The 18,244-nt window shown below is 42.2% G+C and overlaps 1 protein-coding gene and 2 long non-coding RNA genes across 3 annotated transcripts in view; 2 read left to right on the plus strand and 1 right to left on the minus strand.

The window, feature by feature from the left end:
* Nucleotides 1-1,759: 1,759 nt before the first annotated feature.
* LOC140258407 (uncharacterized) lies at nucleotides 1,760-5,095 on the plus strand. Its single transcript, XR_011905249.1, has 3 exons — nucleotides 1,760-1,897; nucleotides 4,092-4,208; nucleotides 5,022-5,095. It is a non-coding gene; the product is annotated as an uncharacterized lncRNA (long non-coding RNA).
* A 1,062-nt stretch (nucleotides 5,096-6,157) lies between these two features.
* On the plus strand, nucleotides 6,158-9,916 carry LOC140258406 (uncharacterized). Its single transcript, XR_011905248.1, has 4 exons — nucleotides 6,158-6,270; nucleotides 7,555-7,592; nucleotides 8,094-8,154; nucleotides 9,421-9,916. It is a non-coding gene; the product is annotated as an uncharacterized lncRNA (long non-coding RNA).
* Nucleotides 7,672-18,244, minus strand: part of TRPC7 (transient receptor potential cation channel subfamily C member 7) — a 64,785-nt gene continuing 54,212 nt past the window's right edge. Inside the window, exons 9-13 of the mRNA XM_072348097.1 lie at nucleotides 15,407-15,628; nucleotides 13,926-14,006; nucleotides 11,514-11,567; nucleotides 9,915-9,990; nucleotides 7,672-9,205 (exon numbers count right to left, since the gene is read on the minus strand). Coding sequence (XP_072204198.1) covers nucleotides 9,063-9,205; nucleotides 9,915-9,990; nucleotides 11,514-11,567; nucleotides 13,926-14,006; nucleotides 15,407-15,628 — 576 coding nt within the window. The 3' untranslated portion in view covers nucleotides 7,672-9,062. The remainder of the gene's footprint in view (nucleotides 9,206-9,914; nucleotides 9,991-11,513; nucleotides 11,568-13,925; nucleotides 14,007-15,406; nucleotides 15,629-18,244) is intronic.

Below are 18,244 nucleotides of genomic sequence, written 5' to 3' on the forward strand. Positions count from 1 at the left end.
AACATTCTAAACAAGCAACATTGGCTGTGACACACACAGGAGGGCAAACCCAGACCCCAAAGCCTTTATTGAGTGGTTTAGAGATGGGAAACCATCCACAGCTTCTTCTGAGGAGAAAACCTGGGTAAAGGCTGCTGCAAATGATCCTGCAGTACCTCCTGGGCCATGAAAATACCCTGTAGTTACCAAGTGGGTAGTATTGTGAATGCCACATACTCACAATGAACAGATCCATAGTTATAATAAAACTGAACTTTTGTGACCATTTCAGCTCACTCTGCTGTGGCTGCTTGGCGTATTCCTGCCTCCCCAGAGGCTGACTGGGACATCTTCATCCAAAGGAAAATGTATTTACATGGAAGATGGAAGTCAAGTGATGTTTTCCAGCCACTTCAGGCACTGCACTGCTGGTACACGGTTTCAGGAGTTGCCCTTGAGGGCTTTTGGACCCTGTCCTCCTTCTCCTCCTGCCACTGCCAGGTAAGTCTCCTGTGAACATTAATTGGCATTAACATGAAGTATAATTTTGTTACCCAGCTGTAGCCTAGTGCAGGTCAGTGTGTGTTCATGGTCTGCAAACAGCAGTTGTCAATGGATGGATTTATGGTGAGATTTATGGTACTTCTGTTTAAAGTTGTCCAATAGAGTATTCATGATAAAAACACTGTGGTTAATGATTAATTTTATCTTCCTCCTTCAAAAAAAGTGTGAGAAGTGCTAAGATTAAGCTGAGGCTGGAGGCTAATAGAAGAAAGGCAAAGGCACATTGAGGAGTTCCATCCCTGCAGCCCTCGTGTTTGCATGGAGCCCTTTTAATAACTGTGAATAAAGCACTGTTCTTCCAGTTCACTTTCTAAAATAAACCATCCAGATGGCTGTAAGACAAAACCTAGTCGTCAAGCTGAGTAATGTGTATTTTGAGCACATTAACAATGGAACATGTAGAATTGTGCTGAATTATGCAGAATGCCACTCAAAAAGATACACACGCAGAAGCAGGAATATCACAAGCATCAGACAGCCGTGGTTCATGATGTCATTCTGGGCCTAACCAGAAGGAAAATGTGCTTTACAATAAGGGTGGTGAGGCACTGCCACGGGCTAACCACAGAAGTGGTACTTGCCCCATCCCTGGAGACACTCAAGGTCAGCCTGCATAACCTGAGCACCTGGTGGAGCCATAGGTGCCCCTGTTCATTGCAGGTGAGTTGGACCAGGTGACCTTTAAGAGTCTCTTCCAATTCAAATGATCGTATGATACAGTGCTAAGTGAAGATTGATGTAATCTTTTTCTTTTCTGAGGGGAGGTGAAGAGGACAGACAGATGTTCTTATAGTCGGTGAGAATACAATTATTTGGCTGAGCCAATACTGGGTTTCTTCTCTGCTGCTTGCCCCCTTGATGTCCAATTCAAACTTGGAATAAAACCTGAAAATCAGAAAGACTCATTGAGAGAGGAAGGCAAAACCCAGACGTTCTGCTGGGGCTGCATATGTAAAGAACGTCATCAAGAGATTTTCCAGCCCACTCTGCCCAAACTCATAAAACTCACAGCAAAAGAGCTGGGGAGTGCAGAAATGAGTGCCTGATGGCTCCACCTTACGCTCAGTAGGATGTTTGATGTGTGTTTAAAACAGCCTGAATGGCAACGAATGGTCACAAGGTCTGTAATCTGAGGGTTGTTGGACAGGTCTTGCTGGCTCCCCCCAGTGCTTTCTGTTTCCTGACTTCACTCCTTGAGCTTCCCAACTCCCACAGGAATCCAAGCTCTCAGTGCCCAGCGTTGTGGGGGCGCAGCCTGCAAACTGCAGATCTCATGCTGTGAAAAAACATCACCTGGAACTGTTTGTCCACTGCACGGCAATTTTCATAAGCAGACTTTGTGCCGAAGTACAGCGTGAGTAATTGCTTTATTTATTTTCCTTTACCCGAATGCAATTCTTATTTGCTGTGAAATCAAGTCCCTTCCCTAGCTGGAAGCAAGCGAGTGACTTTTGTGTGTAGGAAGACTATAGTGGCACAGCAGAAAAATGAAACTACCAGAAGCTCTTGAGGAATAAATTCAAACCCTCATTAATCCCTGTGGGCTGCATCTCCAATCTGAATTTTATGGAATGTGGGCGGTATTTTCAAAGCGATGGAATTGGTTGGCTTCAAGGGCTGGCTTAAAGGATGCAAACATAACTCTGAACCACAGTCCTTTGCCCAAGGAAGATGCAGACTGGGGTTTTTCCTAAGTACGTGTCCAGAACTCAGCTTTGCTGTAATGCACTGAGGCTTGAAGTAGTGGGTCTGACACAGAGCTGCTGATGGGCTGGCTTTGAATTATTAGATATTTGCTCATACAGTTATTGTGTGCTTCTGAAATGTTTTATTATTATTATTATTATTATTATTATTACTGGTATCATAATTATTGTTCTCATTATTATTATCATTATGACTTCCTTATTTGGGACAACTCAGCTTTTCTGCTGTAAAATTCCAATTAAAGAAAGCTTTGTGGATGCCATCCCACTAATTCTGTGTCACTTCTGCATCTCATCGAGCTCTCAGAGGAGTCTCTGAAGGTGCATCTTGGAGACCTAAATGTCAGGAGTGAGTATAAACCAGGTTTGGAGCAGCAGGGGTGCGCTGACTCTGGAGCTTTTGTCTGACTCTTAATTGCAATTGGGAGCACAAAATTCACCGGTTTAAGCTGTCATAATGCAAAGATTTCTGACTCATCGCTGCAAGAAGAACAGCGAGAAATAAATTTCTGGAAGTCTAGTTTATTACTGAAGTGGTGTTTTTTGCTAAGGATGGGCTATGTGCCTAGGAAGAGTGAAGGCTAATGGCTATAACTCTTCCAAGATATACGCATGACAAAGGGAGCTCCTATTAGCATTTGGAAAGGGCGCAAGGGAGTGTACTGTAGGGGAGCAGGGGTTGGCCTGTTGTTGCCACTCAGATTGCTACCCCAAGTATTCTGGTACTTAGAATCACTGAATGGTTTGGGTTGGAAGGGACCTCAAGGCACTCCCAGTCCCAACCCCTGCTATGTGCACTGACACCTCGAATAGCCCAGGTACCCGCAGCCCCCTCAGCCCATCCCTGAGCACTGCCAGCAGTGGGCACCCACAGCTCTCCAGGCCCTCACTGACCTCATAGTGAAGAATTTCTTTCTATTTTTGGATCAACATCTCCTTATCTAATATGTCCGCATTCTGTACCTTAAATGTAGGTATGTTGCCTGTTTTGGTGGTAATGCTATTAAAACTCGAAGGATGGCTTGAGAAAATCCTCCTTAGTTATGTGAGATGATGGCAGGAATGTGATTTTGTTTTCAATTTAGAACGATTTCTTTTTTACTGATATAGTTATGGATAGGAGCATCACCTATTATATTAACTAAGTGTAAAACAAAATCACACTGTTTCTGAAGCATGAATATCTGAACCTCCCATGTGGGTCAGCAGCAGGTGGTGGTTTGACCACAGTTGGTCCTAAGGACAACATGCAGCCCAGATTTTGCTGATGGAGATCTTAATCTCCACACAGGTGGGAATAAGTGCCAAGCACTGAAAGATGTGGTCCCGTGGGAGCAAGGAAGATGTTTTCCACAAAGATAAGCGAGGCAAAGAAGAGAAACCCATCTCAGCATGAATCGAATTCAAGCAGGGAAATGCTGACTTTCCCCTTGGCAAGAACGCATCAGTTCCACCCTCCCTCAGTTTAACGGCACTTTTAGAAAGAGAAGAGATAAAAAAAAGAGAGAGGGGAGAGAAACCAACCTGCAGAAAGAGGATTTTTTTGCTCCTGTAGCTGCTTCTTCCCTTTGGAAGGCGGGCTCTGCGCATCGCTTGGTGCTGAGCGCTGCCTACCGGTCCCGGCGCGACGTGCAGCCCCAGCCCCGTTTCGTAGCGCTCCGAGAAAGGGCAGATAAAAATCTCCTGTAGCTCTGATCTGTGGTTGCTCTCCTCTCAGACCAGCCGGGGACACAGGGCTTGTGGGGTTATTGCAGGTTGTGGCTGTTGTTTTAACTTGTAGCGTGACATTTCTTCCTCCCGTTTCAAATTGCACCTTTCCCTCTGTGTCTTTTGCTCCCTTAGGAACTGCTGCAGACATGAACCTCCTAATGCAAGACCTTGGTGAAACGTTATGGAAAATGCAGCTTTGGTGCCATGCCTAAATATCAGCAAGGGTGTTAACAGACACACAATGCACAGGTAAGCATCTTTAACACATACCAAACTCTGCCTAGTTGTGTCTTTTTACTCTGCGGTGAATATTCCTCCTAAGGAGCTGTTATTTGCTATTCGCTTACTGTCATTCTTGAATCTCACACACACTGCTTTTCAGCAGTCAGATATTGCCAGAAAGCCACCAGCTGGATTCTTTCTCATAAGTGCCCCCAGTGACTGCCCCTCAAACAAAACTGGCAGCCACTTTCTGGCTCAGGGCTGGACTTGTTGTCACCCCCAAAAGCTTCAGGTTCAATGATGCTGTGAGTTGTGGCACAGAGATGGTGATGCTCAGGGACCTGGGGGGAAAAGCAACCAGAATGTGGAAGTCTCTGAGACTTGAGTTCATGTGGATGTGAGGTTGGGAAGATGAGGCTTTCTGAAGGACTGTTCTACTGGCCTGGAAGGCTGCAAGTTCTGATTGATAAAATCAGTCAGTATTGTTTCCAAATGGAGGCACACAGCAAGCTTTGTTGGAGGATGAATGCACTTCTGTTTCTTTTGTCTGGGAATCATCACCATGCAGATTTAATCCCTAGTCTGTTTTTATATTACAAAAACAAAAGATGAGTTTTTAAACTTGGTGGAAGTAAAGTAATGCTTACCATAGAGTAAAATGGAACTGAGAGGGAGAGCACAGCAGCTGTCAGACACAGGTAGCGGTTTCCTTTGGGGATCTGTTTCTCTTTCAAGATGCAGTATGCTATGAAGTCTATGTATGTGCCATCCTCTTTGATGTACTGAAGAGTGACATTCATCCTCTGGAAGATCTCAGTCTTCAGCCTTTTGCTTCCTCAGTGTGTGTGGACCAATTGCCCAGAGTGAGGACAAACAGCTGCAGCAGGGAAATCCATCTCAGCACCAGATCCCTGGTCCCTCCTGCTGGGTAAGTCCTAATTAAATCCTTGCATCAATATAATTAATCGTTAGTATGAGAATTACATATTAGTCTGCATTATAGTCAATACTGCTTAAATATTAACAAGCTTGTTAGCTATTCACTAACCTTTTAAGCCCTTCCAAATCCTCTTTATCACGCTGCATGTTTGTGTTAAATCTCTCTCAAGTGACCTTAAGAAAGTGAGCATGCTTTTACTTGCTGCTAAACACACTGCAAGCTCCCCATCCAGTTCAGCTGTTTGGCCGCTTTGGCTATTATCTCCCTTTCTGTTTGCACTGATTTAACTGTAGGGAAGACATCTCAGTATTGATGTGAAGCCCACCTGTGATGCAGTGATGGGCTGTCCCCTGCTGAGTCCTCAGTGTCTCCTTTATTTAATTAGGCCAGCTTCTTTGGCTCACTGGAAGTGCCAGGGACCCCCAGGCAGCTCCTTTGGTTCAACATTTGCATCTCTGTTCTACAGGAGTTGGTTGCTCAAAGCTCTGCAGTTCACCTGCTTGATGGCATGCTAATGCTTTCTGCTGCTGCCTCCTTTCTGTTAGCATGCACTGATGGAAGGAAACCACCATCTGAACACTGGGGCAGTCAGTACATCAGTGCTGGCTGGTCGATGGCTTTGTTCCCATCTCTTGTCAGTTTGTCCAACTTCCAGTTTGATTGGGCTGCTGGGTTTGCAGAATTAGGCAGATGTTGAGAATGCCCTAACATATTTCCCATAAAGTATCATAACCATACACACAGTTTGGCCAAAGTGATGTCCCTTTGCACTGTGAATTTGTTCAAGAAATAGAACCCCCATATTTCAAGCCAGCCCATGACTGGTGATGGGGGCTGCACACACCAGATCTGCTCCTTTCTGGGTCCCAGCTGTTCTGATATTTCCTCTCCAAAATCCTTGACTTCTCTCAGTGATCATTTGGTAAGGTTCTTAGCTTTAATTTCTTATAAACAGAGTTCATTAACCATGCAATGAATTTAACATCATTTCTGCTCGTAGCATATGAATACCTAGACCTCCTAGACCCCATTTAAGGGCTGACCACCACTAAGGCAGCATCTCTTTTTGGAGATCGCTCCTTTGTGGGGCTTTTTGTGGCGAGCCTCAATGTTGGTGAGCATCCATCTCAACTGAAAGCCTCAGCACTGGTGAGTCTTTTCTTAGATACCCTCTGGTTATCCATTTACTCTGTAATTACAACTATACCCCTGTATTATTCCAACTATACACTTGTCATGAATATTAATACAATCAAACCTCAGTACCTGGATAGTTCACGGAATGCAAATGCAAAAAAGGGGAAGAAGCACATTTTTCAAACTGCATTTTTCTCTGTACGTTTTTCAGTCTCCTTTTGAAGTTCTAGAAAATGTGGTGCTCCTTCATAGCAAATTCCTGCATGCAGAGCAGGGCTGTGCTGCTTTGCTCACCCCACCAGTCACATGGCACTGATGGGATGTGGCTGTGCCCCCACATCACTCTACAAAGCTCCTCCCACTGTGCTGCTATTTGTGCTGACCAGAGCATGCACAGATGCAATACTCAGCACCAGAACACTTCCTTCTGCAACACAGGACCTTAGGACAAATCCTATAGTGTGCTGCATCTAAATAGGCAAAATGTAAGTGTATCATTTCTGCTTACCTTTCATTCATTTCTGCTTACCTTTCTTATCTGACTCAATAAATAGTATGATGAGAAATGGAAATTATGGTTAATATTATTTCCTTAGCATTAAGGAATTCTACTTGCATTCTTAAGGGATGTTAGAACACTGAATGAGAAGGGTGAAATAATTTGTGGATCGAGAGGCAGCTGTAGAGTTGTAATGAGACAAATCTTTAAGACAGGGCTGCTTTACCAACGTTGAAATGAGTTTTGCACAGTGGGCTGTAGGGGAAATACAACAGTATTGCCATGAAAGGTAGTCCATCTTCTTATGGAGAAAGCAGAATAGTTTAAATCAGCACCATTTTCCAATGTAAGCAGAGGAAAACAGGCCAAAGAGATGACAAGTTACCATTCCCACAAACATTACACGGAGTGACCATCTGATGCCAGCATTTGGTGCTCTGTGATGGATGTTGTTATCTAAGCGGCTCATCATAACACTACTCTGCAAGAACCATCATTCAAAAGTAGCAGATTTCCCACCGTAGTTTTAGAAATGTGTTAATACTGTTGACAATACTAATAATTTCAAATGAAGTTTCCTTAAGTTCATTCCCTTGTGATATACTTTAAGTTTTGCCTTTTGACTCAGCCAAACTTCGGAAGTTTTATGGCGAAATTGCTTCTTTGAATGGCTTCATTGTTAGCGCTGCAGAAAAGCACCAAAATGTTTGGGATACCCAAAAGATCAGGCAAGTATTTCACCGAGTGTACAACAAAATATTATGAGGTAATTTTATTATTTCTTTTCCTGCTTTTAGGTAAAAATATGACAGTATACAAGATAATCTTATTAAAGGTAAAAATACAGTATTCTGCTTTTTCTCTAAACAGATCTACGTACAGTACACGTTTTTATTGTCTTTTTTTTTCCTCACTGTTTTTGTACAAATATAACTATGATTCTATTAGGCTATCTGTGTTCTCATCTGGCACTTAAGAACTGATCACGGGTCACCTTCTGCTTCTGCTTGTTTTTCGCAGCTGATACCTAAACGCAATGGTCATCTCATAGGTGTACCTTGTGAACAAACAGTACAGTTCAGCGGTTCCCAAGTAGTAAGGTGTGCTTTAAATATTGAAATCACGTAGCTAAATGTAGAAACCCAAGCAATCCAAGTCTCCAGTTGTTTTGCATCGACTCGCTGCTCACCCTTTGTAAAAGTGCAGTCTGAGTGTTTGTATTACAGCCTTGGAAGTGGTTTTATTTCCTTCCAGGTCCTCCACAAAAGCCAAACACATAACTCAGGACAATCATTTCTCCAACAATTCATTCTTCTTTTTACTTCTTATTCGTCAGCACGTCCCCATTGGAAATGAAGCCTTTTCTTCCTACGATTCGAAGATCTGAAGCTTCTGGGGTATGTTTTTCATGTTTTACCTCATGCTATGGCTTGCTGTTTGAACTCTGGAACCCAAAAGCAGAGCAGCTGAATTGCATTGCTGTCATCAGTTAGTGCTGTTCCTTGCCCTGAACACATAAGCACAAAACACTTTATTTCTGCTGTGGATTTTCACTGAATGTTTCAGTACACTGTTGTTGTAGCTGGATCATCTATGGACAAAAGAGAGGCTCGGTGTGTGTACGAAGGGACCATATCCATTAGTGGGTTGGCTAATACAGCTGGAAAAGGCTGAGAGGGGTTTTTGGATTGGAATCCCTTTATCAGGTTCCAGCAAAGGGATGAAGGGTGCTTTACCCAGCAAGTTTGGTTCATGGCTCCAACTCTCTTATCCAGTCTGAGAAGTAGCTGATAATCGGCCTTGGCCATTTCAGCAGATGATTTCTATGCTTTTAATTAACCACCATGCTGTTCAAAGTTACCTCCGTGGATGCCCATGTAAACGTAAAAGGACACAGCAAGGACAGGATTCTTTTAAATTCTCAAGGAATATGCTTGGCACGTTTTTCCTCCAGCCTTCACCTACTTCTGGTCAGTACAGAGTTAAGGTAAATGAGCACAGTTCACTGGAGACAGGTGGATGAAGATCTGGCTTTTTTGCCTTTAACTAAAGGTGCCTTCCCTACGTTTCCTTTACTTCTGATGTTGAAGGTTGTATGCTTTTTAACAGTAAGTTGTTTTGTGTCATAAAAGCTTTAACTGGAAAGTCACCAAACACAGGAGGAATGCAAGTGTTCCAACTGACACCTGCCAGTTTATAGAAGAGTGCCTGGTCCCCATTTTTTGCACTGTTTTTTGTCCTCTTAAGATGCTGGTTGAGACTGAGTAACATTTAGAAAACCAGGTGCTTTCCTCTCTGCTCACCATCAAATGTCCTTATTTAAGTTCTTCCCAAACTTGTCGCTCAGTTGCTGTATGAGTCTTGCCAGCTCACCAGTAGCTTGGGACTTTTCCTCCAGGAGTTCGTATCGGAGACTAGAAATATCTTGCTTAATCTCTTTAAGTTCTCCTAAAGGGAGGAAATACATTGTTGTTAGCAATATCAAGGAAATCAGACCTATGGTTTTAAGACAGGAGAGATTATCTCCTATCTTATACCTGAGCTTGGACATGGGTGTTTGTGGCACTCTATATGATGTTACTGCTTTTATGCATTTAATATTTGGCTTATAGGACCAAGAGCAGTAACAACTTTGTATGAAAAATTCATCTTTTTTTCTCCAGTCTGTTCTCTCTCCATGTGTAGACCTTCACCTACGTGGGACATTTGCAGAAGGATAGCGGGGAGAAGGCATTACAAAGTGTGTCTTTTCTATCTGCTTACAAACCCTACAAGACACCAAGGCAGCGCATATCCTTATTCAGTTTCAGCACTGCCCTTGTGATGGGCATGGGCAGTACAGCCAATATCTACTTTACTTAGGCCCCAGGACAAGGCTAAGTATGAATAACGCCCTGGGTTTTGCAAAGGAAGGATATGTGGAGCTAAGAGGCAAAGCAGGACAATGTACAGACAGACCCTATAATACATGTTTTCTGCTAAAGAAAATTTCAGAGCAGAAAAGTGTCTCTGGGTCAGCATTGTTTGCCTTCATGTGAGCCTGAGGCATGTCTCCTCTCCACCAAGGCTGTTCTCTAAGTTCAATCCTTTTGCTTGAGATATCAGTGGCAGTAACATGACATGCTCTAATTTGTGGCAATAATAAAAATCCACTCGCCTTCATTGACTTCATCATTTTCTCGGTCCACCTGCGCCTTCAGCACATAGCGCTTAATCAGGCGTTTCATTATTTTCTGAAAAGAGAACAGAAACACTTAATGTGAGTTTATCCACACCTCCTCAGTTCTGAGAAATTCAAGCTCTTGATTTCTCTATGGATGAAGCCTGGCTCCAGAGGAGGCAAAGGGATTTTTATTACTGACTTCTTGTTTATTTTCTACTTTATATTGTGAACTTTGTATCGAAGTAGCTGATTGACAGCCATTCCATAATGAGTCCACATTTTGTTTGTGAGATGCACATGAGTGCAGAGTGTGTCCCACAGATAAAATAGAAACACAGATGATCCAACAGCAATTTAAGAAGTGGGACTCAGACCATTTCTTGAACAAGCTGCTATTTAATGTATCTATAAAATAAGCTTTACTGGAAGAAATAAGTTGTTAATTAATGATGGTAACAAACTCACTAATGATGATGAATTGAACATCTGACCCAAGGCTAAACAGAAATACTTGCTTTGGAACATGGGGTTGAGGAGAGAAAAGAGAGAAAGAGAGAAGAAAAATGGAGAAGGAGAAATTTTTTTAGAGAAATGGTGGATTTTATGGGACACAGAGAGGGCAAAAACAGCATCATGTAGATTTATAAAATGGGCAATGACTGTTAGTGAGGAACAGCATATATGGAAACGGTAAGAGGTGATGGATACAAACTTGCAATGTGATATTGTTCATAAAATGCCTTATTTATGTGGAAGGAAAGTAACTTAGTCAGTCTCAGGCTGCCCAGTGGCTTACAGCAGAAGGCCTACATCATTGCCAGCTCCTTGCTACAGAAAATATGCTCATTAGTGGGGAAAAAAGCATTTGAACTGTGAGAAATGTAAAATTATTGCTCTATCAGAGACTATCGGAGATAACAATCAGGAGTCTAAACTGATATACCTAAATTTGCTTATTGGACGCTTATATCAGTTCTTGGGCATTCAATGCTCAATGGCCATAGCTCAGTCTCAGGGGGCAGCTAAGGCAGGATGTGCCATCTTTCTTGGGAGCAGCTTCTTGAAACAGGAAAACAGGAGAGCCTTTTACCGTCCTGTTTGACTGGACTACTTGTAGAATGAGGTCAGAGGGCTCTCTTTCTTTGAGTGACAAGTTCAGTCAAGAGTTCTGCACCCTCAGGGCTTTCTGCATCCTCTGCAAACAGGAGAGCTCAATGAACATCCAAGAGAAGATATGCAAATATCTTTTCTTGAGAGGGTGGCCACTATTAAGGGAAAACCTCTCTCAGCATGAGCTCACCTACTAGCAGAGCAGTCCTGTCTGCTTTGAACATCACTTAAAATCGCTGCAAAGACTGTGAAACTCAAATTAAGGAGTCAATACACTTTGCTCTTTTTGTTTCCCTAGTAGCCAGCTATGAATTATAACAGCACAAAATGCACGTGCACATCAAAGAAGGATCCGCTCATTTATATATAGGTCATGAAGTCAAGGAATGTGGAATGTTAAAGACTCTGTCCTTGTCTCAAAGAGGCATCTGGCTGACCAGGTGGGTCAGTTAAGGCAACAGAGGTGAGGCACGGCGCACGTACGGTGTGTTGAAGATGGCCAAGGTAGTAGAATCCAGAGGGAGGTAAGGTTGGCACCTGGGAAAACATAAATGAAGTAATGTTTGGGGAAAGTAGGGAAATCCTGGATCCAAAACAAATGATTTGTTTTGTTGTTGTTTCAGAACAGGTGACAGGAAATTTAGAATAAAACGAGGAATCAACATAAACAATATAATTATTATCTGGAAAAAATATGATAAGACCTATCTACTCCACTTCCCATGCAGCTGGTATTTTTGATGGCCACTACTCAATTACAGTCCTATATTAACTGCTGTATGTGAAAGCCAAAAGCCTAAAGGTGCCCACCTAACCCATTGAGTACAGAATGCAGACAGATTTGTCTGCAGAAACTAAATATTAAAAACGTGGCCATCCCTAACATGAGGCTCCTTAGTCACCTGGTAAATAATTCTGCCAGTAGGTTTAGGAAAGTAATTTGGTTTTGCCCCAGTATTGCTTTTCTCCTTCTCACTAATGCTGTTCCTTATAGCTACAATAAATGAAATAGCCTCTCTGCAAAACAGTTTTGTTTATCACAGGGAAATGCAGAATAAAGCTTCAAGACAGCATCTTGATAATGAAGCCAAACTTGAAACAAATACATTTGGTCTCTAACCCACACATTACCCATCAAGCAGTACAAGAGCTCCAGAGTGAAGTGAGCCATCACATTTGCTCATCTCTTAACTTGCAGCTGCTTTATCACTCCGAACATCAAATAAATACATTCCAGAGCTTCTAAAATTACGAACTAGTCCTTCCAATTTCCCTGACAAATCCTTTCCTGACTTTTATAGAGGAAGGTGCTGCTGACAGCAGCATGACGGACTGACAGTGCTGGGAGTAGGGACCGACACATGAACTTAGTGCAGCATTTTAGCACTGCTCCCTTCAAAGCGTCATCTCAAGAGGGTTTGATGAAGACATCCTTTTACTCAGCCTAGTTTATCCCCACATCATGGCAGCTATTTGTTGAGCTGTTTATCCTGTTTCTCAAGGTACTGCATGTTTAGGTTCTGCACATCTTCTGGTGTCCCGTGAGAGCACCATACTACAGCTACACAAAGTGCAGGTCTACTTCACCTGATAAGAATCACCAAAGGAAACATGCAGAGAAGCCACTACTTCAAACATCTTCTCAGCTGCAGAAGAAAGCTTGCTGTCCAGATATCAATGTGTTTGTTCTTTTTGTATACTTAGATAATGAAGGTTATTACACCTTTCTTGTGTTATTTGACAATTTCTTCCTGCAGCAACTGACACTCTAAGATCATTTAAAGGCAAGTCCGGTAGGAGCAAAATCAAGAGAAAATAACAAGTATTTATGCCTGTCTTTCTTTGAAAACTCAACTTATTTTCACAGCTGTCTTTGGCTTTCTCAGCCCTAGAAATAAGGGCTTAATTTACCACAAACATTAGGTGATCTCATTTACAAATTATATCAACAGAAGCCAACACATCTTTCTGCTGTCCGTGGGTCTGAATGTACAGGAAAATGTCAGAAATGCCAAAGTGCTGCTTTGAGAAGGACAATCATCTCTCTTCCCTTCAATTTTGATGGCATTAAGCCAGCTAACTCCAGATGCCAAAATGAACAAATTCCACTTCTGACTGAGTCTCAGAGACACCTTGGTGTCTTGGTATAAAAGCAAGAACAACTTTTACGACCAGGAACATATTATTGCCAGTTTGTTATACAACCCAGGAGCTCATTGTGCTGGAGGCTTCACCAACGTAGAACAAATCGGTCTTAGAACTGCCAGTGCACATTTTACCCCATCAAACTATTCTTTTCCTTATCTCTTTCATGTCAGTTCCTCCAGCGGCAGTAGTTGCCAACTGATTCTTTTTCACTGTATAAGTAAAAAATAAAAATTGAATGGGGACACATTTTGCTTGTGGTGTTGCCCCACTATATGCTTGCATGAGAAACAACACTTTCTGCTGGAACAAGTGCCGCAGTGAGACAGAGCTGTGTTAGTTCCATGCTGGGGTTCCTTCTGCCACCACTGCAGCCATAGGTGTTTTCGGACCATACCACATTGCAGGTAGGACATGTTACTTGACAGAGAAAGCACGTGCAAATGGCAATGGAAAGGCTGGAGGGATGGTGTGGTGTCATGACAATGAAACACTGCCAGTGCAAGACTGGGAGATTAAAACCTGAATGACAGTCCTGCTATGAAGCTTAATACCCATGAGTGGAATTAATTAGCGTGGCCTATATTAACACCATGTCTATTTCCATGGATGATACACTGCATTTGTCTTTGAGTGCTGTGACCGAATAAGCCACAGCTCAGCACATCACAGGATGGCACTGAGTGGATCCAAGCAACACAGCCCAGCAGAGCAGCACACCAACACACCTCTGCCCCGCTCTGTGATTACCTGGTATCTCGTGGGCTTGTTGTAAGCATTCTTCACTGAAAAATTCTCTGTATGTAGACTGCCAGACTGAAAACGAACTTTCTGAAACGATAAAACATCGTGATGTATTAGGTCAATGATAGCTTCTCACATGTGGATAACCCCAAAGTAAATGGAGACTGGTAAAACCCAGTAGGAAATGATTAAAGGCGTGGGTAGAATGAAAGCCAGTGCGTTCTGTTCTAAAAAGGTAACGTTCTAAAAGAGAGAAAAGAATTGAAAACCAAAAATTGCTGGGAAAAAGGAAAGGATTTTAAGTTGTCAAGGCAAAAATAGCACTCTCAGACAAGTTTTGGTTAGGGAGGTACTAAGAAAAAACATATTTATATTAGATTGGTGATTACCAATGGAGGGCATTGCTTTAAAAAAGTAAATAGATTTGTAGAGAACAAGTCAATGCAGCTATCAGAAATTCTGAAACGGAATTGATTTTCAGCAGTTCTCTGAAAACAGGAGGCTACAATTTGCTACTTTTTTATCTGAACCCTCTTTAAAAATAGAACAGTATTTATTTTTTTATCAGATGACAACAAATCTATTGATTTTCCCTTCTAGAAGCTTCCAAAAGTCTTTTCAGAAGACCAAGATTCATTACAGATTTCTTTGACACCTTATCCACCTATGAACTTTTTGGCCCAAGCGCTAGAGAAGTAGACTAGTACTTACTCAAAGGAATTAATTCATACTGTAGACTCAAAGGTGCTAATACACAGACAGACCCTTGCAACTGGATGCAAGTAAGGAGAGGTCCTTAATTAAGGGCCTTTTATCTCCAGCTGTCCTGAGAAATAGTGTCATTATTATTATTAACCAGCATGCTGATAATGGTTAAACAGGTGATGGGGAACACACTTCTCTTTCAAGTGGCCAAAGAAGAGATGGAAGAGGCAGGATCTGCCCATCAGTGCTACCCATCACTAGGCAAAAGTAAGCAGAGGGGTTACTAATTACAGCTATAGGCATTTAGGAGGTGTTATTAGTAACTGCTTGAAAATCTGTTCTCAAACCTGGAATGGTACTAAATATGGTGGTTAAAGTAATGGCACTAAAATTAATTGGGAAATCACTTAAAGGCAAGAGTGTGTTTTAGAGTGGCATAAAAACCTGCTGGGCAGATTAGGAGCCAGACAAGATGGAATATTATTTGTGCCTCTGTCCCAGCTCTTTGACTTTGTCTATTAGGATCTGGGAAACCCCATTACAGAAGTGCCTCCTTTTATAACAGTTGTTCTGTCACGAGTGTACTGACAGCGCTTGGTACAACAAGGCTGCAAGTCTGGGAGGACCCTCTAGGTGCTGATATAGGACAAGTAACAACACTGAGAGCAAGAGGCTGCACTGTCTTTGGTCAACCCACAAACCACACAACCCCCTCCAGAAGGTCCCTGCAGCCACGAATCCAATATTCTACACAGAAAGTGAAAAGCAAAGATGCAACATACCCGTTGTTTGGAGTTCAGCATCCCCATCTCAAGATCATTTTCACAGTTTTTGGCCTTAGATTTGCAGAGTTTTATGAGGCACATTTTTATTCTCAGTATGAGATAATAAAATGATTTAGGGCTTGGCACTAGATTAAAGGGAGCAGGTAAAGTCCTTCCTTCGTCAAAGTAGGACAGCCAGAGCTTGGCACGTGCAAACTTCCACTCCACATCTGCATCCTCCTTGGAAAGGGAAGAGAAAATAACACCCAAATGCATCATTAGCACAAAGAAAGGAATTGAGCTATCGTAAGAAACAACATACAGGCAGGATTTAACAAGAATCAGCCCAAACAGGATGCCTGAAAGCAACATTATCTTCTTGGGTTTCTCTGTCACCTCAAAATAAATAATTAAATAAACAAGGAGAAAAACGAACAATGAAATGAATAAACAGAGCACACAGTCCTCCAAATACCAGACTGAATGCTACCTTATTTCTGCTCGACAGTCCTACAAACTGCTTATTAAGAAGAAGTTGGGAACCGTTTCTGCCTTCTAAGCCAGGCAAATGCCATAAGCCAGAAAGGTCAGTGTAAGATGGGATACAAACGAGTTCACATTTCTCTCCAGCAAAGGCTGCACAAATGCAGCATGGTGTCACAAAGACATTTTGGAGGATGGAGGTAGGAGCAAGGACGGCTGGAGCAGAGCTGTGCTGCAACAAGGGAGATAATGAAGAGCAAATCATTTCAGAGTGGTATTTTTCACCCTGTTTCTTTGTCTCATTTGAACATGGGAGCACAGCTGCAGCCAGCTTTATAGTGGTGGCCAGTAATTGGGTTTATTGAAGGTGCTTTGCACACTAGTGTGGTTTCTCTGAGCCAAACATTTCTTATTTCATTGGACAGCAAAGGGCTCGTCCTTCAGTGACAGCCCAGTGCTTGTGCTTTGCTGCTAAATACCTGCACTAAAACATACATACATTCATGGAAAGGAGAAGAACAACTTACACATATAACAACGACTCCCTCTGATTAGCTGCAGTGCTAATTGCATGGTAACTGCTATCACTGCACTGGCCAGTAATCACCCATAGAGGAAGCTAGATCACCGATTTTTTCTATCATCAGATTACTTCCATGTCAATCCTGATTGCATTCACCACCACAACAACCCCAGATCAATGCACCTTACTTCTACCACTCACCACCTGCCACTTAAGCAGCTGTAGAAATAAAACCCATGACTCAGCGCCTATGAATCTCCTTTATGAAGCATCAGGATGGGCCAGGATCATTTCCAAGCACAAGGACAAGGTTAAGGTTAGCACACCCTTTATGGATCTGCTTGGCATTTACAGAGGATGATGGTCAGACCCATCCATCAGGACAATTTATCAGGAAAAGGAACAGAGGAGATACAGCTGCTCTACAGCTGTTTTCCTTGCAGTCTATGTGGAAGCCAGCAGCACAGATAGAAACACATTCTTCTGGTTCCTTATACTCACATACATTCATGCTGTGCTGAAATTAGCAACCTCTGGTTACTTCTCCTACCTCCAAAACCATGTCAAACCTGGCATGCCACAGCTGAGCTTCATTCTGTCACATCTGCAGTGATACTCCTGCCAACAAGGCAGCACTCAGTGCTGTCACTCAGCCTTCTCGTTTGGGGTTGAATCTCACAAAAGCCTAAAACTGAATTATGGTAGAAATAATTTGCTAACATTTTTAATGATGGTTAAGGAGCTAATGATGGAAGTCTGCTAACTGGCAGGAGGGTTTTTTTTTCCTTTCCATCAATACAAATTCCAAAGTAGTCAGGAAGCATTAATACTTGAGGGATAAACAGAAGAAAACTAGAAGTAGCTGAAAAGAGACATTCAATGGAAAGCACAAGAATACTATTTCGTAACCCTGGCTAAAAGAAAAGCATTTCCCCACTGACTGCAATGGAATTTAATTCCTAAGTAATTACCATCCTCTGTCATTATTGACACTGCTGTTGTCAGATAAACAGAAAGGATTTTCTATTTAGTCAGTCGGATGACTTTGTCTTTCCTTAATCTCTCTGTCGCTGAGGATTTAAAGGAATTAGTGTGAGATTTACTACATTTCTCCCAGTTCTCAAGTAGGAGGGCCAGGATGGAATAGCTCACATTTGTTTCTCTTGCTGACAGTTATAGATGTTCTCTAACAAAGTTCTCAAAAGTACCAGGCAGCCAAGAAAGATGTTAAAGGTTTTCCCAGGAAACTGTTCACCATGGAATATGCAATATGGAGCAGAACACTGACATAGGCCACCTACTGAGACATTTGTTCACATTTTTCTTCTGTAAACTTGCAAGAGTATCTCTACTTACTACAATAAACTAGAAAAAGCATTAAGAATCTGAGACCCCTTCAGAAGGAGATGTTGTTTCAGTAGAAGGTTGAGGAAGTTGCTTCATGTTAAGGTTTGGGGGTTGGAATTCAGGGACCTTTAAGGTCCTTTCCAACACAAACCATTCTGTGATTCAAAGTGATTAGAAAACTTTGGGAAAATACCTTCTGCACACAAGAAAGCTTTCAGGGCAGAGAGCACATGTAAGGTCTCTCTGACATTTAGACTCAGTTACAGCACACATGAGATAGAGCTCTATTTGCACTACAGTACATGGAGGAATCAGGCATTACAGTCAGAAAATAATTTCAGCTGTGGCCTTTTGCAGTGTCAGGTTCTGAGGGAAGATTAGAGCAAATAATTAATACAAACCAAGCGACAGAAACTTGACATTTAGCAAATCAGTAAAAGAGGTGAACCAGCATTCAATCACTGTCCAAATATTAATCCTTTCTTTTTCTTCTTCTCTTTATA

The sequence above is a fragment of the Excalfactoria chinensis genome, chromosome 13, assembly GCF_039878825.1.
Source record: "Excalfactoria chinensis isolate bCotChi1 chromosome 13, bCotChi1.hap2, whole genome shotgun sequence".
NCBI classification, from domain to species: Eukaryota; Metazoa; Chordata; class Aves; order Galliformes; family Phasianidae; genus Excalfactoria; species Excalfactoria chinensis.